We start from the raw sequence: 14,461 nt of genomic DNA, 5'->3' as shown, positions 1-14,461 counted from the left end.
TATCCTTCATGTTCAAAGTATCCTTCCTATAAGAGTCCTCACTGTGGCTGGCAACCTTTCCGTCATCTTACCAATCCCCCACTGTTGTTCAAGTACTCAGTTGTTCAATATTCCCTCTACCAACTCCTGCACTCCTGAGATATTGAGTCTGTATTGAGCTGAGTCGTCTCTAACACAGACTTTCCAGTATCTCTGATTTCATCACCTTCTCACATTCTACACATGATCAAACCCACCTCTCTGACTCTCCAACAAATCTATCTATGCTTGTGGATGAAAGACTTTAGTGATTGACATATTAGAAGGTGGACTCATTGCAATCCTTCTTCTGAACATATAAATCAAAACTTTCAAGGTGAGATGTTTAATGATTCAATTTTGTGCACAAAGTACTTTTCACTTGTTGTGATATCCAATCCAGAGAAATGAATTTTATGTGCGAGGTAGCCAGATAGAATGAAATTACATCACTAAATAGGCGTTAACAATGTTCTTTTGTTTTGCTGCTGCAGGATATTCAAAATGACCTCCTCCATAGACGTTCATGAGTATATTCCATTCTCCATCCCTTCCAGGGTGCTCTGTCCTTTCTTTTCTTAAAATCATGTAAACAAGACACAAACAATTGAGGGCATGTTGTGCAAATAGGTGAATGGTGATCAGGAAAAACACAAGACAAAACATAAACCTGATCTTGAGCGTCTGTGGCTACTCTACCACTAAGGTTGGAAGGAGTGTGCACGTGTACCAGAACGTATGACAAGTGAAGCATTCGAGAAGAAATGAAGCAAAAGTGAATCAAGTTGCATTTCCAGACATGGGTGGAAGCAACCATGTGCTCCTCCTTCTAAATGCAGGCAATGATGAAGTGTAGGTATCATCCCACCATGATTTCCTTGCATCACCTACTTCCCCCAGTATTACATCCAGCCTTGGTATGTGTGCTGCCCATACACCACTTCCCCTTGGCAACGGAGGCAGCTACAGATGACATCACCCCACCCTCTTCTAAAGTTCCTTTCAATCCAAGCACTGCAATTTATCCCTGTGCGTTTTCATCCCATCTGCTTTTCCTAATTGGTTGGGCAACCTATTTTGTGAGATCATGCTATTCCAGGATAATTACAGGGTGAGGAGATAATTATAAGATTGGACTAACAGGTCTATTCTATGCTTGTTTAGTTCAGTGAAATCCTAACAATCCATTTGCTCCTTAAGAGATTTCTGAGCTTCTTTTCCCTGCACCACGTTATCTATATGATTATCCCACTCTTTGACCATTCTTTGTGTGAGAAAGTTGTTCCTGATTAAAGTAACAACTCCAGTTTGAGTAAGATTCTCTGAATGCCTAACAATCTTCTCTGCCTTTATAGGATCAGATCTCTGTTGTTAAAGAGCCTAATCCTCTCCAGATCATTGCTTGGAACCCAGATTCTTGACACTGGGAATAGGCCTAGCTCCCTTACTGTCTCTCGTACACAAATGTCTCTTCACTTCCGGATCTCTGCAAATTGGTACAATACTCGAGCTGCAGTCAGTCAAAGTTTGATCAGCTGTTAAAATCAGGTCTCCCGTCATTAACAAACCCTTACTTCCAGCATGATGGAAGGTGGAACTTACCATGAAAAGATATATGTGTTTTTGAATTGAGATCAAGTAACCTTCAATAGCCAGTGACAGACAGGCAACTTAACTATAATCTTCAAATCTGCTTAAACCCAATTGCATCTGCTTTGGAGCAAACAGCAAACAAACTTGAGGAACTCAACGGGTCAAGCACCACCTGGGGGGAGGAGATAGTCACGTGTCTGGATATAGGGCCTTTACCCAAAATGAAAATTTCTTTCCCTCCACAGATGCTGCCTGCACCATTGAATACTCCAGCAGCTTGTTTTCTGCTTCTAGTTCCAGCATCTGCAATCTCTTGTGTCTGCATATTTTCCATTATGTGAGGGAGAACATCAAATCCATAGGTTATCTTTGCTTGGAAACTTGGAAATCAACTTAATAGTTATAGGTTAATGCATTCAAATATAACATTGAATCAGACTTCTTGGGAGATCATGAATTGCTGATACGATACCTACGGGGCTCAATTTACACAGTGGTTTTTGTTTTACTCTCTCCTGTTGCTTGATGGCACTAAAGTGTAAGTTAATGGTGAGGAACCATTCCAATGATTATATCAATGCATTAATCTAGAATTCCCAAATAAAATAAATAAAATGACCAGCTCTTAGCATCAAAGAGAATGGGAAATAATTCCAGAGTTTTACACTGCAAATAGCTTTCTTCAATTATATTCTTATTTTCTAAAAGCTGAGATTAGCAGATGCACAGTTGACAGTAAAAAGCAAAAAACACATTTTCTGATCCCTGATATGGAATCCTTACTTTCCCATCTATAGGAGTAAGGAAACAAACATTAGACCTGGTACTTCTCCTCATCTTCTATAGCTTAGTCTTGCATTCCACATGAAGCAACATTGTATTGCCAACAATTGGGACTGCGACACAGTTTTAACTGCATTCCACAATAAGGAACATCTAACTGCTATCAATGGGGGCAACTATTTAGCTTTGATGTAATTATATGATACCAGCAAGAATATTCATTACAGTAATCAGGACAAGAATTCACCCTTCCAATTTTTCCTCCTTTTCTCCCATGGCAGCATCCTGAATTTCGTATCGATGGGGTCTGGAACCTCAATGAATCTCAAAATCACGTCCTTTATTGCACCTCCAATTTACCAGTCTCTGAATTTTCAATACTCTGCCTAGTCTTACCCTGCATCTAATCACACTGAAAGTTGAGTGTGATTGGCAAGTGTAGCAAATTCCTCTTTCTAATCCAAAAATATTAAGGCTACTTAGTTGCTACCTCATCTGAAATTACCTCACACCACTCAGATCAGGATCATTTTATTCTCAAACTTATTCATGAATTCAGCTACTGGCAGAAATATGCATCATAATGTTATAAATAAGTCTTCCAATTAAATTGATGCTTGGTGCAATCGATATTAGAACCAATTCAGGATGAGGGAGAAATTTTCTAGGTCTTAGTCAAATTCTTTCTACTGATTCCCATTTAAAAGTGGAAGTTTGCCTGTAAGAAGTATGCATCACATCTGTCAGTCCAGGATTATGGAACAAATTAAAACTAGCTTATCATAAAAACACAGGAGTATGCATACAATGGCCAGAGGGCAATCGATTCTCAAAGAGGAAAATTAGCTCCTCTTCCCCAGTAATCATTCAAAAGGATATCCAAAATTTGAGATTCTGAATTCATGTGCAGATGTTTATCACAGTCCATGAGGGATGAGTACATGCATCACCCCCCCCCCCCCCACCAACAAATCCAACAAGTATGAAGTTCTGTACACGATCCTGTGAGGAGGTAAGAAATTGCCTGTGGAGCAGCATTTATTAATTTCATTGTGAACCTTCTTCAAAGCTGTAGATGAACCAGATGAAATATTTCAGCAGGTAGCAGACAAAGCTCTAGAAGTAATTCCCCAATCCACATCTGAATAAAAGACACACTTGTTGGGAAATGATGCAAAATTGTAAATTATCTTAAGGCCTTGCAAGATGACATTTGAAATGGCACTGAGATGCATTTAATTGTTTAATCTATGTTTAGATATGCTTAAGGTTGAAGGTAAATTGTGGAAGCACTAAAGTTCATGGTAAACAATGCAGCTGATAAATGCATCCATTCAAAGAGATTATTTTGTGCAGATATAAGCAATCACTTTTGTGACAGGGTCAAAAGGTGATGTTAACCTTCTTGGTGACTCATTCAGATTGTATTTCAAATCTCTTGGGAAAAAATAATGCTTCATGTCATGAGGATAGTATTAAATGTATTTCTGTTCTCAAATGTGAGGAATCAGTATCATAAAGAATCTCTGATGAGCTTGCCCACAGTTGGGTATTGAATGGCAATAATGGCGATGGCTATGGTGATCGGGGAGAACAAAAGTATGAGAAGCAGCGGTGCATCTGGTTGCCATACTGTTTGTCCTTTCTGGTAATTATTAATGAATTCTTGGTAAATACACTTCTATTTCTGGTGAGAAGCACTCTGACCAAGTTCTCATTTTAATGCTTTCCATAGGTTATAAATATGGTCATATCCCCTGAATGTGAGGGGGTATTAAATATAAGAAATTCATGAATTATATCTAACTGCCCTCAGTGAGAATCATAATGATACATAAATATTGTGACCTATTTACACTATTTTTCGATATAAATATTGAATCAATTTGTGATCAAGAAAGGGGTTTCATAGTTTGCATTGAGGAAAGTGGCATAGTTAGCGAAGTGGTTAGTGCAAAGCTATTACAATGCCAGCGACCTGGGTTCCAATCCACCTCTATCTGTGAGGAGTTTGAAATTTTTCCCTGCTTCTGGGCGGGTTTTCTGCGAGTGCTCCGGTTTCCTTCCACATTCCAAAGACATACGGGATTAGTTGGTCTGTATATCAGTTGTGCAGGCTTGTGTGCCAGAAGGGCCTGTAACTGTGCTATCTCTCTAAACTAATTAAATTAATTTTTAAAAATTAATGTATTTTTGCTTATTTTGAGAAGTTTGATTGGTGCAGTGTTATTATCAGTTTATTTTCTTCTGTATATTATAATTAATTTGAGAAAATTAAATCTTACATATCTAATAAATCCCATATAAGGAGAAAGCTAATGTATTTTCATGAGGGGAATAACAGTTGAATTTAACTGCAGACCTGAAATTTCCTTTAATGGAAATTAATTTCAGAAAAAGGGTTCCATATGCAAGCAATGTTTCAATGCACAATTTTTCCAGCCTTAAAAGTATTCTAAGGTCTTCAAGCATTCTGCGCTCAATTAATTGATTTTGTACTTTTGTTGGTGCATGGAGGAAAGTTTAGGAGAAATGTTAGAGGTGTTTTTTACATGGATAGTTGTGGGTGTCTGGAATACATTGCTGGAGGTAGTGGTGGATGCTGGTACAATAGAGACCTTTAAAACACACTTAGATAGGCATGTGGATGTAAGAAAAAGTGTTCAGGGTTATAAGGTGGGGAGTGGATGTGAAATTGGTTTACAGAGATCAGTACAAAGTTATGGCCCAAAGGGCATGTACTGTGCTGTTATATTCTATGATCTATATAGCATTGTTGAAGCAGAGGTACATGTGGGATACACTCCACTTGGAAACAAATAATCAAATGATTGAGGAAAAAGCACTGGGTGGGACACCAACACGATACTCCTACATTATAGGATCTTTTACATTCACTTGAATAAGCTGGTATTCCCCTGTTTAAGGACTAAATCAGAAAGGCAGAGTCTCTCAATATAGTCAAGTTACGTGCCCAAGACCTGAACAGGTACTTCAGCTCACATCTTGCTGCTTCAGTGACTTGAGTATTAACACCGAACAAGGTTGGCATTTGCTTTAGAAACCTTCTACTGGCAAATTTTCTTCCTTTTAAAGATGGGCTTTAAGATTTGTTTTCCAAGCATTCATGCTTGATCTCACTCAAAGTTGAATAACGGGTCCATTTTGCCTCTGGCCTCTATCTAATTTAACCACCTGTAAAATACAAGGAGCAACCCCAGTGTTATTTTACACTGTTTGCTATTTAGACATTGCTACAATTACTTTTGTGTGCATTCCAATCCCTAAACCCTTCATCTTATTATCGGCAAGCTTTTCAAGATTGCTATGCCAAAAATTTTAATGTGCTACATGTCAGAATACACTTTGAAATGATGGGACTCACGTCAGTACACGTTCTGAAACATTTTAGAGTTCTTAGTTTGCCTGCCCCCAGCTGAGAAAAAAGGTTTAACTGAAAGTTTTCTTTCAACCATATATACTTCAGACAGATGTGGATTGACGATTTATGTACAAACCCTATATTTATCTTTGATTACATATAAATACAAATTAGCTATTTTCTAAAAGTGGTTACAAGAGCAATAAATACAAAATAAGAATTTGACCATTATACTTCATATGTTGGGGGTTAAACCCATATAAACATGTACATCTGAAATACAATTAACATCATTTAAAAGGAACAATTCTCTGATTAAAATATTTATTTTCCCAATTTCTTTTTAAGTAGACATAAATATATTTTCAAAATAGATGTTCCTATTTTGTTAATTTTTTTATATAAATAGTGTCTTCATTGGGAAAGAGTAAAGTGTCAAGGTTTTTTGTTCTCTGATAAATTTTCTTGCTTTTAACGACATCCACAACCCTCCACAACCATATCCTGGTAATTCTTTAATACAACTTTGTCGTGTTCATCAAGATAAAGCATTGAAATGGGACTAAGGTCTGTTGGGACGCAACACGCCCGAGGAATATTTGCATTGACCGAGTTCACCAATGTCTGCACAATGGCGTGGTTTGTTGAGTTTAAGTGGTCTGCCAGTGGAAACGGGCACTCCCCTTGGCAGTAAAAAGCATGATATCCTGGAGGTGCCACAATCCAGTCATTCCACCCCACATCACTGAAATCCACATATAAAGGATGTCGCTTGCAGCTGGACCTAAGCCTCTTCCTCTGCTTGTGTTTGGCCTGGCGCCTCACTCTTTTCTCAAGAGTGTGTCCCTTGCCATCATGACTAAACGTCACCAATAAAGGCCTCATCTGGGGCCAGCTTTCCTCATCTTGGTGCAAAGACCGACTGATCCTGACATGTCCTTTCAAATGTTTGCACTCCTGGTCCAAGTGGATGACCTCCACCATAAACCCATGGTTGGGCTGACCCTGTATGGTCCATCTCATTACTGAAGGGCTGACATCAAAGCTCTCCCATTGGCTCGCATTGTGGCTCACCAGCTTCGTGTCCAGCAACCGTGTGATTGGATCACGCTTGGAAGATGCCATTGACTTGAGAATCTCATAAACATTGATGCGATGATAACCACTACTAGCATTTACGCAACCTTCTCGCACCTGCTCACGGAAGATCCGCAGTTCTGCTGAGGTGATGAGTTCTTCCTTTGGGATAGAATTCAAATTAAAGAAAAAGCGTCGCGTTGTTTCTCCTCTGGCTTCAGGCATCTCCTCCATTGGTTCTATCAAGAGAAAGACATCAAAACTACCATCAGACACAACATTAAAAAGCTCATCGGTAACTTGACCTAAGAAGATGATGAAACACATGGGTCTGACGTTGGTGCAGAAACGTGCATCTTGTTTGAGCTAAATATTATGTAGTGCCTTAGCTATAATGATATTCAATGGTAATATTTCTATCACAGCAATGTAATTATACTTTGGATAAAAAGACATGTTCTTCTTTCTATTCTATCTTTCACAAATAAAATATCAAATGTTTGCTACATTTCAATGTCGCAACACAAAAGCCAGCTGCAAACTTAATTCAAATGCAATATATTTTTACATCCTGTTTTAATCGCATTGTTGGTTTTAAAATTATATTTGCCTATCAGCAGTTGAAGGACGGCTTGTAAATTAGAGGTATTTAAGTGGGTCTGTTTATTTTTAGTTTAAAACCTCAACTATTAGGAAGAGAAAACCTATCCAGGAGCTCAAACTACTTGTGACTAGTATTTGACTGAAGTTCTTACTTTGCTTAACTATCACAACCCACAGGAATGTTTACAAATTGTTAGGTTATGTCCGTGCAGGGGACTCAAAGCAGAATCACCAAAAAATTCATTGAAAAGCAGCAAAAAATTAGTGAAGTTCATTTGCCCAACATGGCGAGCCTTGTCCAGAATTCACACTTCAGTCTTTTGCAATGCCTCACACAGTCTCAAGGAACAAATAATAGCAAGGAAGGAATTTATTCCAATTTGATCATACGCAATGAGTCTAAAGGGTCCCTTGATTGCAAGTGCAGTATATTACTAGTCCAAACCACTCTCTCCCCGGACACCTCAAATGCACCAATTGGTAAACACTCTGGTCCATACCAGAGATTGTGCCATATTATGTAATTACTTTTCAAAAGGTTTGCTCCAGGCCATTTGAAAATAGTTCCACTAACATTGGAAACATGCCACACACACATTCATTGCTAACATGCTCATGTATGCATTTGTTGAAATCTCGAATATGACCTTTACATTAGCCGAAAAATGTTATAAATACATCGGACTTGTTCTCAGAATATATGCTCCATACTTAATAATATGGTCATTTTTCACACTTGTTTTTAGCTGGGAGGGGTCTCCCTGAAAATAAGTGAACTCCACTTGGCTTCTTGTAATTAAACGTTCAGTGGTTTCTAAAAAGGAAAAAAAAATCAAAAGCTGGAATGTGGCTGCAGTCTGGACTAGGTTTAGCCAGGGCAGTTTTTTTTAAAAAAAGAACAGCTTCGGTACACGAACAACTTTGAGACCGTCAGGACCTCACCAGATCTCACCAGATTAGCATCAGATGCATTTTTTTTTCTGACAGCGTTGGATTTAATAAGACTTGCTTTGGTTGTGTTGAGGACGAGAAGGGGAAATGGCGTGGTGGGAAACTTTGTGCATAAAACGATCACGTTTCACGTCTCATTGAAAATGTCTGAAATATCTACAATACTTGCATCAAACTGACGGGAATTAACTGTCAAACGAGTAAGTAATGTAAAATAACACTTATTTTATGGGTTTGGTATTGGAACTCTAACCTCAAAGCCCACCAAATATTATAGACTTTCTCATCCCTCCGCCTTCTCCCTGGGTAGGCGACAGTTCAGGTTATCTCAAAAAAAAATCCTGTTCGGCAAATAATTCATATTTAGAAACTACAGATGAACAATATCAATTATGTAAAGTGTGAACGACGAAAGAATCATGAACAGTTTGCCAGTAAGGATGAGTTAAAGTGTCAAGCCCCGTGTCTCTGTACGTGTATAAGACAGAGAGAACTCTGCTTGGAAAACAAAGGGTTCCGGGGACACGCAAACATCGTGTATCTTCGAGGCTACCCCAGGTAAGATAAGGTAAGAGAGAATAAATGCATTTGCCTATTGTTGAATGTCTTATTTTGTTCAGGGAAAATGTGTCACAACATAAACCTTGCAAACCATTAACGAGAACGGTCCACGAAAATCATTCCACCCTGAGCGATGACTGCCACAGCAAAGTATCCTGCATTTACTACTGTACCGGGTCGGGGGGCATGTGCACACCGGCCACTTGGCAACAGGCAGAGTGCATTTATTCAGACTTGAGGTCTGGGGAGATGGTACGGGAAAAAAAAGGCTGTATATTCTCCCTATTTGGAACTATGGTGTGAACCCAACGACCCAATCAACAGGAAATGTAATTTGTAAAAAAAAAGTATTGGTGAGATGAGATCAAGTAATTCTATCCTTCAACTCAGTCACACGCCGAAGTGCTGAGTCCCGAGTCCTTACGCAGCGTGGGCGTGAGAGGGGCACTGTAACTTTTTTCTGATTGTATTTGCAAACATGCATATTTTAATATGCTGCAGCCAGACACAGTCACCCCCCCCCCCCCACTATAGAGGTCTGCTTGGGGACAAACATGATGTTGCCCCTATACCAAGAGACTTGATCTGCGTGAGAACTCCGGCGCATTGTTACCTCCAAGCCTTACCTTCGTGGTGGAAACTCCTAACTGTGTTGGCGCGGCTGGCTGGTTTCTCAGGGAAATGGGTCAGGACAAGTGTGGCTTCGTGGTGCCGACCTTCCTCGCCGGCGTGCAGCTTGTACAGATCGAGCATGTACTGCGGGATCACCGGGTTCTTGCCGGGGTGAGGGCGGCGCCGGAGACCGAACATGTTGAGCAGGCGCAGCTCGAACTCCTGGAGCATGCCCTCGGTTTGCAGCGGACTGGTCCCTCTCGAGTTGGCTTGGTGCTCGGAGAACTTTTTGCGGCCAATCTCGGGGATGAGTCCGGCCGAACCTCCAAAGAGAACTTGACAGAGGAAGAGCACCATCAGAGATCGCCTCCCGGCCGTCATCGTGTTTCTGCGGACAGCAACATGTGGGAGGGAGGGAAGATGTTATTTCAGGGTTACGTCTTGGAAACACACACACACACGCAGTGAGCAGCTGCTAGAGAGGGACCGGCGGGCAGGTAAATACACTACAATGACACATGCAGCGAAAGGGGTGGGGTGAGGAAGGGAGAGACTGACACACAGCAAGAGGTAAGGAACAGCCGGGCAGGAAGTGGGAAGATTATCAAGAGGGAAATCGAGGAATTACCCCCCACTCAGGATTTTAGTGAGTTACTGCACAACTGGATTTTTAGAATGAAGAGGTGGGCAGTCGGGCGAAGGCAGACCAAGAGAGGATGGACATCTTCTTTCATCTTGAACTCGTCCAGCGAGGCGCAGGAGAAACAGCGAAGGTGAACTAAAGCGGGTTAACCACATGAGTGTGTGTGTGTGTGTTTGAGAAAACATCCAGAGAGAAAAAGGGAGAGAGAAAAGCGAGTTGTTTCCGTTGGCTGGACGTATTGTGTCTGGGACGGGACAGATCTCGGGCTGCGGGAGCAGACAGGCGCACAGGTGCTATCTCCGCTGATGTTGGTGCCCCGTCGCTCTGTTCCACTGTGCCGGGAGCCGGTCACCTTTCACTCAGCAGTCGACCAGCTCACAGGAAGCAGCACCATCCAAACGTCCATTTCATCGTGTCTCGTGTGGTCTTAAAAATGCTTAACCCCCCGACACCCCCATCCCGAGTTCGCATGAAAAACGGAGTGTCCCACTCTGCCAGTCCAACCTCAGCGAACACTGATTTCTCTCTTCCCACCCTCCTCCCATCGGGGGAAACGGCTGGCAGGACGCCGAGACATCTGGTTTGGGAGGGGGAATGTGTGTCATCAGACAGGTCGCTCGCCCTGACTTCCCCGCCCCCCGTTTTCCCTCGTTCTGCTGTCTACCGGAGCTTCATAACCCTACAGCGTACATTTCTCCGTGTCCCAGGACGTGACTTCGCTTTCACACACCATCGCTTTCCCCAGCGCGCCCGTGTGCGCACACACACTCTCATTCTCTCTCTCTCTCTCTCACACACACACACACTCTCTCTCTCTCTCCCACACACACACACACTCCCCCTCTCTCTCTTACACATTCCCTCTCTCACACACACATACTCTCTTACACACTCCCTCTCTCTCACATACACACACCCTCTTTCTCACACACACACACACACACACACTCTCTTACACACTCCCCCTCTCTCTCACACACACACTATCTCTCTCTCTCCCACACACACACACACTCCCCCTCTCTCTCTTACACATTCCCTCTCTCACACACACATACTCTCTTACACACTCCCTCTCTCTCTCTCACACACACACCCTCTTTCTAACACACACACACACCCTCTCTCTCACACACACACACTCCCTCTCTCTCTCACACACACACTTCCTCTCTCACACAAACACACACACACTTTCTCACACAAACACACCCCCTCTCTCTCTCACACTCTCCCCTCTCTCACACACACACTCCCTCTCTCACACACACACTCTCCCTCTCTCACACACACACTCTCCCTCTCTCTCATACACAGTCTCGCTCACACACACACCCCTATAGTTGGGGGCCGATGGATGGGTGAGTCCCGCGATTGGACGGGGGACTACCTGCGCTGCTCGCAATGCCCTTGCGTTCATTCCGCCTTTTTCAGCCTCTCCCCACCAACCGACCTTGCACGGGATCTGCGGAGAGGGAGAGCTCTCCCGTCTTTTCATACAGAAGCAACGCGCAGACTGAGAAGGACCTTCACATTTTGAGGGAGGGAGAGACAGATCCAAGTGCAATCTGCCTGATAACCCCCCAAAAAAACCATTGAGGAAACTCCATCATTTCCTGTCAGGATTGCCCTTCTGTATAAATAGTGTATGGTAGGTATAAAATCCAGGGTGATTACAACAACCCTTTTATTGACGTGTGGCAAGACTCCTGCTCCAGCTCCACAGTCACTGAATGGGAGTTTATATCATGTACACACACACACACACTTCCTCTATTGGTTTTTGATGTCAGCCCCCGGACCAAAGCAATATTCTGCCAATCAAACCGGGTAATGATCACTGACACAGACTCCACATTAGATCATACCAATAGATTGTATTTAGCAAGGCTCAAAAATACTTTGGGAAGAAGCCCGCCAATAAAATGCTTGCACCACCAACAAATTGTTCTTCGCATTTATTTTGGGGCGAGCTGGGGAGGGGATTCGAAAAATGAGCAAAAAATAACTTCCACTAATGCATCGAAAATGTACACACTGGCACACACAGCTCTTCAACATTGCTTTAACTCTTTCAAAGCCCAAACGCGCCCAGGATTTACGTTTTCTGCTAGCTAGACTTTGATGCATTCTGCGTAACCTTACAATTATTTCTGGGGCGGTAGGTTTGAAGGGCAGATTCGTGAACGCTTGGTTTTAAATATTTATAAAGGACTTACTTTTGTACAGAACTGAACTTTCAGAAGTCAAAATTAGAATAGAAGTAGGGTGCATCCCCCATAAACCAGACTCTTGGCTCATCTGTTTTACTTTAATGGGCAGGGTGACTTCTTCCAAATATTTCTTACAGGGACCCATAAGTCAAGAGTTTATGTTCAGCAGTGGTTTCACGCTGTATTCACCCGTTCTAATCAGAGGGTATTTTTACACCGCCTCTGCAAGTGGACACGACAGTTGTTGGTGGAGCAACACAATCTGCTGGAGGAACTCAGCACCAGTGGTGGGGGGGGGGGGGGGGTGAAGAATGGTCAACGTTTAGGGCCGGAACGCTTCGTCAGGTTTTGCAACTGCAGTCTCCACTTGTTACAAAGAGACAATTTAGCCGCTGAACGTCACACCCACGAAAAGAAAGGTTCACTGAAAGGAGTGTAAAGGGAGGGCCACGGCAAAACAACACTTGCTCAGTTTCAAAGTTGCTCGATGGTAAATACACGCGCGAACATTGCTAATCAGCTGATTCATTTCTGCCATAAAAACAAGTTAAATCCATCATAAGGACCTAAAGTCGATGCGAGAATGTCAGGCGGGGATACAACCGAGAAAGCACTTGTGTTTCCTGGATAGATAATGGAATCAATTAGAGACGAAACAAGGTCAGGTTTGACAGGCGGCGGAGGGAGGAGAGGGAGAGCTGCAGGCGGAGGGAGGAGAGGGAGAGCTGCAGGCGGAGGGAGGAGAGGGAGAGCTGCAGGCGGAGGGCGCCAACTTCAGGGCGAGCCGCGAACAGCCGATTACCTCTGGAGTTCGCATCTCCCCAACAACGGCTCCTTTGTACGGTTCTCACTCCAGAGAGGAGTCACATCATGGGAGGCTCGCCGAATTCAAATCGGATCACCCCCCCCCCCCCCCACCCCACCTCTCCGCACAGCGCCTTCATAAATAATAGTGTTCACCCCTAAAAAACAAGTCCATAAAAGCTTTCTGTTCAGGTGCTAATGGCGAGCGCAGGGTACTTTGCTGAGGTGGGAAGGTACAGCGAAAGAGAGAGAGAGAGCAGAGAACTACAGAGAACAAGTGTATAGGTCGGGGGAGGTAAAACAAGGATCATGAGACGGGCATCTAAGAGTTTTCAGGGCAGAGAGACGTGGCTGAATTTAGGACAGGAATAATTCGGTAAAAGCCATGTTTCAAAATAATACTTTTTTCAGTTGGCCTGCTACGATGCGATTTAATTTTAAGAGTGCAGCCAATAAACCTCCAGCTTATTTCTCGTTTTAAGGAAATCCCAGCTGTCCCCTTACCTGAATGGGAATCTTGCATTAGACCAGAGTGCGGCTCGGATGAGAAGCCGGAACACGGCCGCTCCGGTCAGCGAGATTTGCTGTAAAGCTGCGGAACGGGAAGGAAAGGCGAATCATTTCACTGGGTGAGCGAACCTCGGAATCACAGGAGGTTATCTCTGGGTGCGCGGAAAGCGAGAGGAGGCACTGGGCGCCCGATTTAAACCATCTGCACCTAGTCAACTCTTCCAACCGGATGACTTCACACTCGCTCATGCAAGGCTCTCTTAACTTAACTCCTTTCGCCTTCCTATATTGTGGCTGGCACCGAGAATGTTTACAGCCCAGAAGTGACTCACTCGCTTTGAGAGACGATCTTCATATAACGTCATCACATCACAAGGGGATTTTTGTGTTAAAAAAGGGTCTGTGTTTTTTTGCGAGTGTAAACAGGGAGGGGGGCCGGTGGGTGGGTTGATGCTGTGACTGGGGCACGGGGAGGTTCGCACACTGTCATAGGTTTCTCCGTCGGAGACGGAGCTAGGGTTGCTGCGGGTGGAACTGGTGCAAACACTCGACTTGTTGGAAGTCCTGGGAAAATCTCCGCGACGCGGTCTTAAAGCGCCAACAGTCAGAGCCTTAAGCAGTTTCGAGCTAAGACATAGCTGGGAAATTGGGGTGTAAAGTGCTCCCGCGCGTGTCTGTGTGGGTGGGTGGGTGTCTGAGTGTGTGGAGGGT

The 14,461-nt window shown here is 43.2% G+C and overlaps 1 protein-coding gene across 3 annotated transcripts; it reads right to left on the bottom strand.

Annotated features, from left to right (window-relative positions):
- Positions 1–2,909: 2,909 nt before the first annotated feature.
- Positions 2,910–14,060, bottom strand: bmp2a (bone morphogenetic protein 2a). 3 transcript variants are annotated; one of them, XM_069932435.1, is made up of 3 exons: positions 13,745–14,060; positions 9,595–9,968; positions 2,910–7,092 (listed from the first exon to the last, which is right to left on the bottom strand). In XM_069932435.1, the coding sequence occupies exons 2-3, from the start codon at positions 9,959–9,961 to the stop codon at positions 6,248–6,250; spliced, it is 1,212 nt and encodes a 403-aa protein (XP_069788536.1). In that variant the 5' UTR covers positions 9,962–9,968; positions 13,745–14,060; the 3' UTR covers positions 2,910–6,247. The 3 variants fall into 3 exon arrangements, with proteins under 3 accessions (XP_069788536.1, XP_069788538.1, XP_069788537.1); XM_069932437.1 differs by lacking the exon at positions 13,745–14,060 and adding an exon at positions 13,239–13,263; XM_069932436.1 differs by lacking the exon at positions 13,745–14,060 and adding an exon at positions 10,576–10,744.
- Positions 14,061–14,461: the final 401 nt, after the last annotated feature.

The sequence above is a fragment of the Narcine bancroftii genome, chromosome 4 (assembly GCF_036971445.1).
Source record: "Narcine bancroftii isolate sNarBan1 chromosome 4, sNarBan1.hap1, whole genome shotgun sequence".
In the NCBI taxonomy this organism is placed as follows: domain Eukaryota; kingdom Metazoa; phylum Chordata; class Chondrichthyes; order Torpediniformes; family Narcinidae; genus Narcine; species Narcine bancroftii.
This window is presented reverse-complemented; position numbering and strand designations above follow the sequence as displayed.

Bases quoted from the DNA above. Each gene is read 5' to 3' on its own strand.
- bmp2a (XM_069932435.1), bottom strand. From the start codon at position 9,961: ATGACGGCCGGGAGGCGATCTCTGATGGTGCTCTTCCTCTGTCAAGTT. The intron at 7,093-9,594 runs GTAAGGCTTGGA...TTCTCTTGATAG, and splicing joins TAGGAGTTTCCACCACGAAG to AACCAATGGAGGAGATGCCT.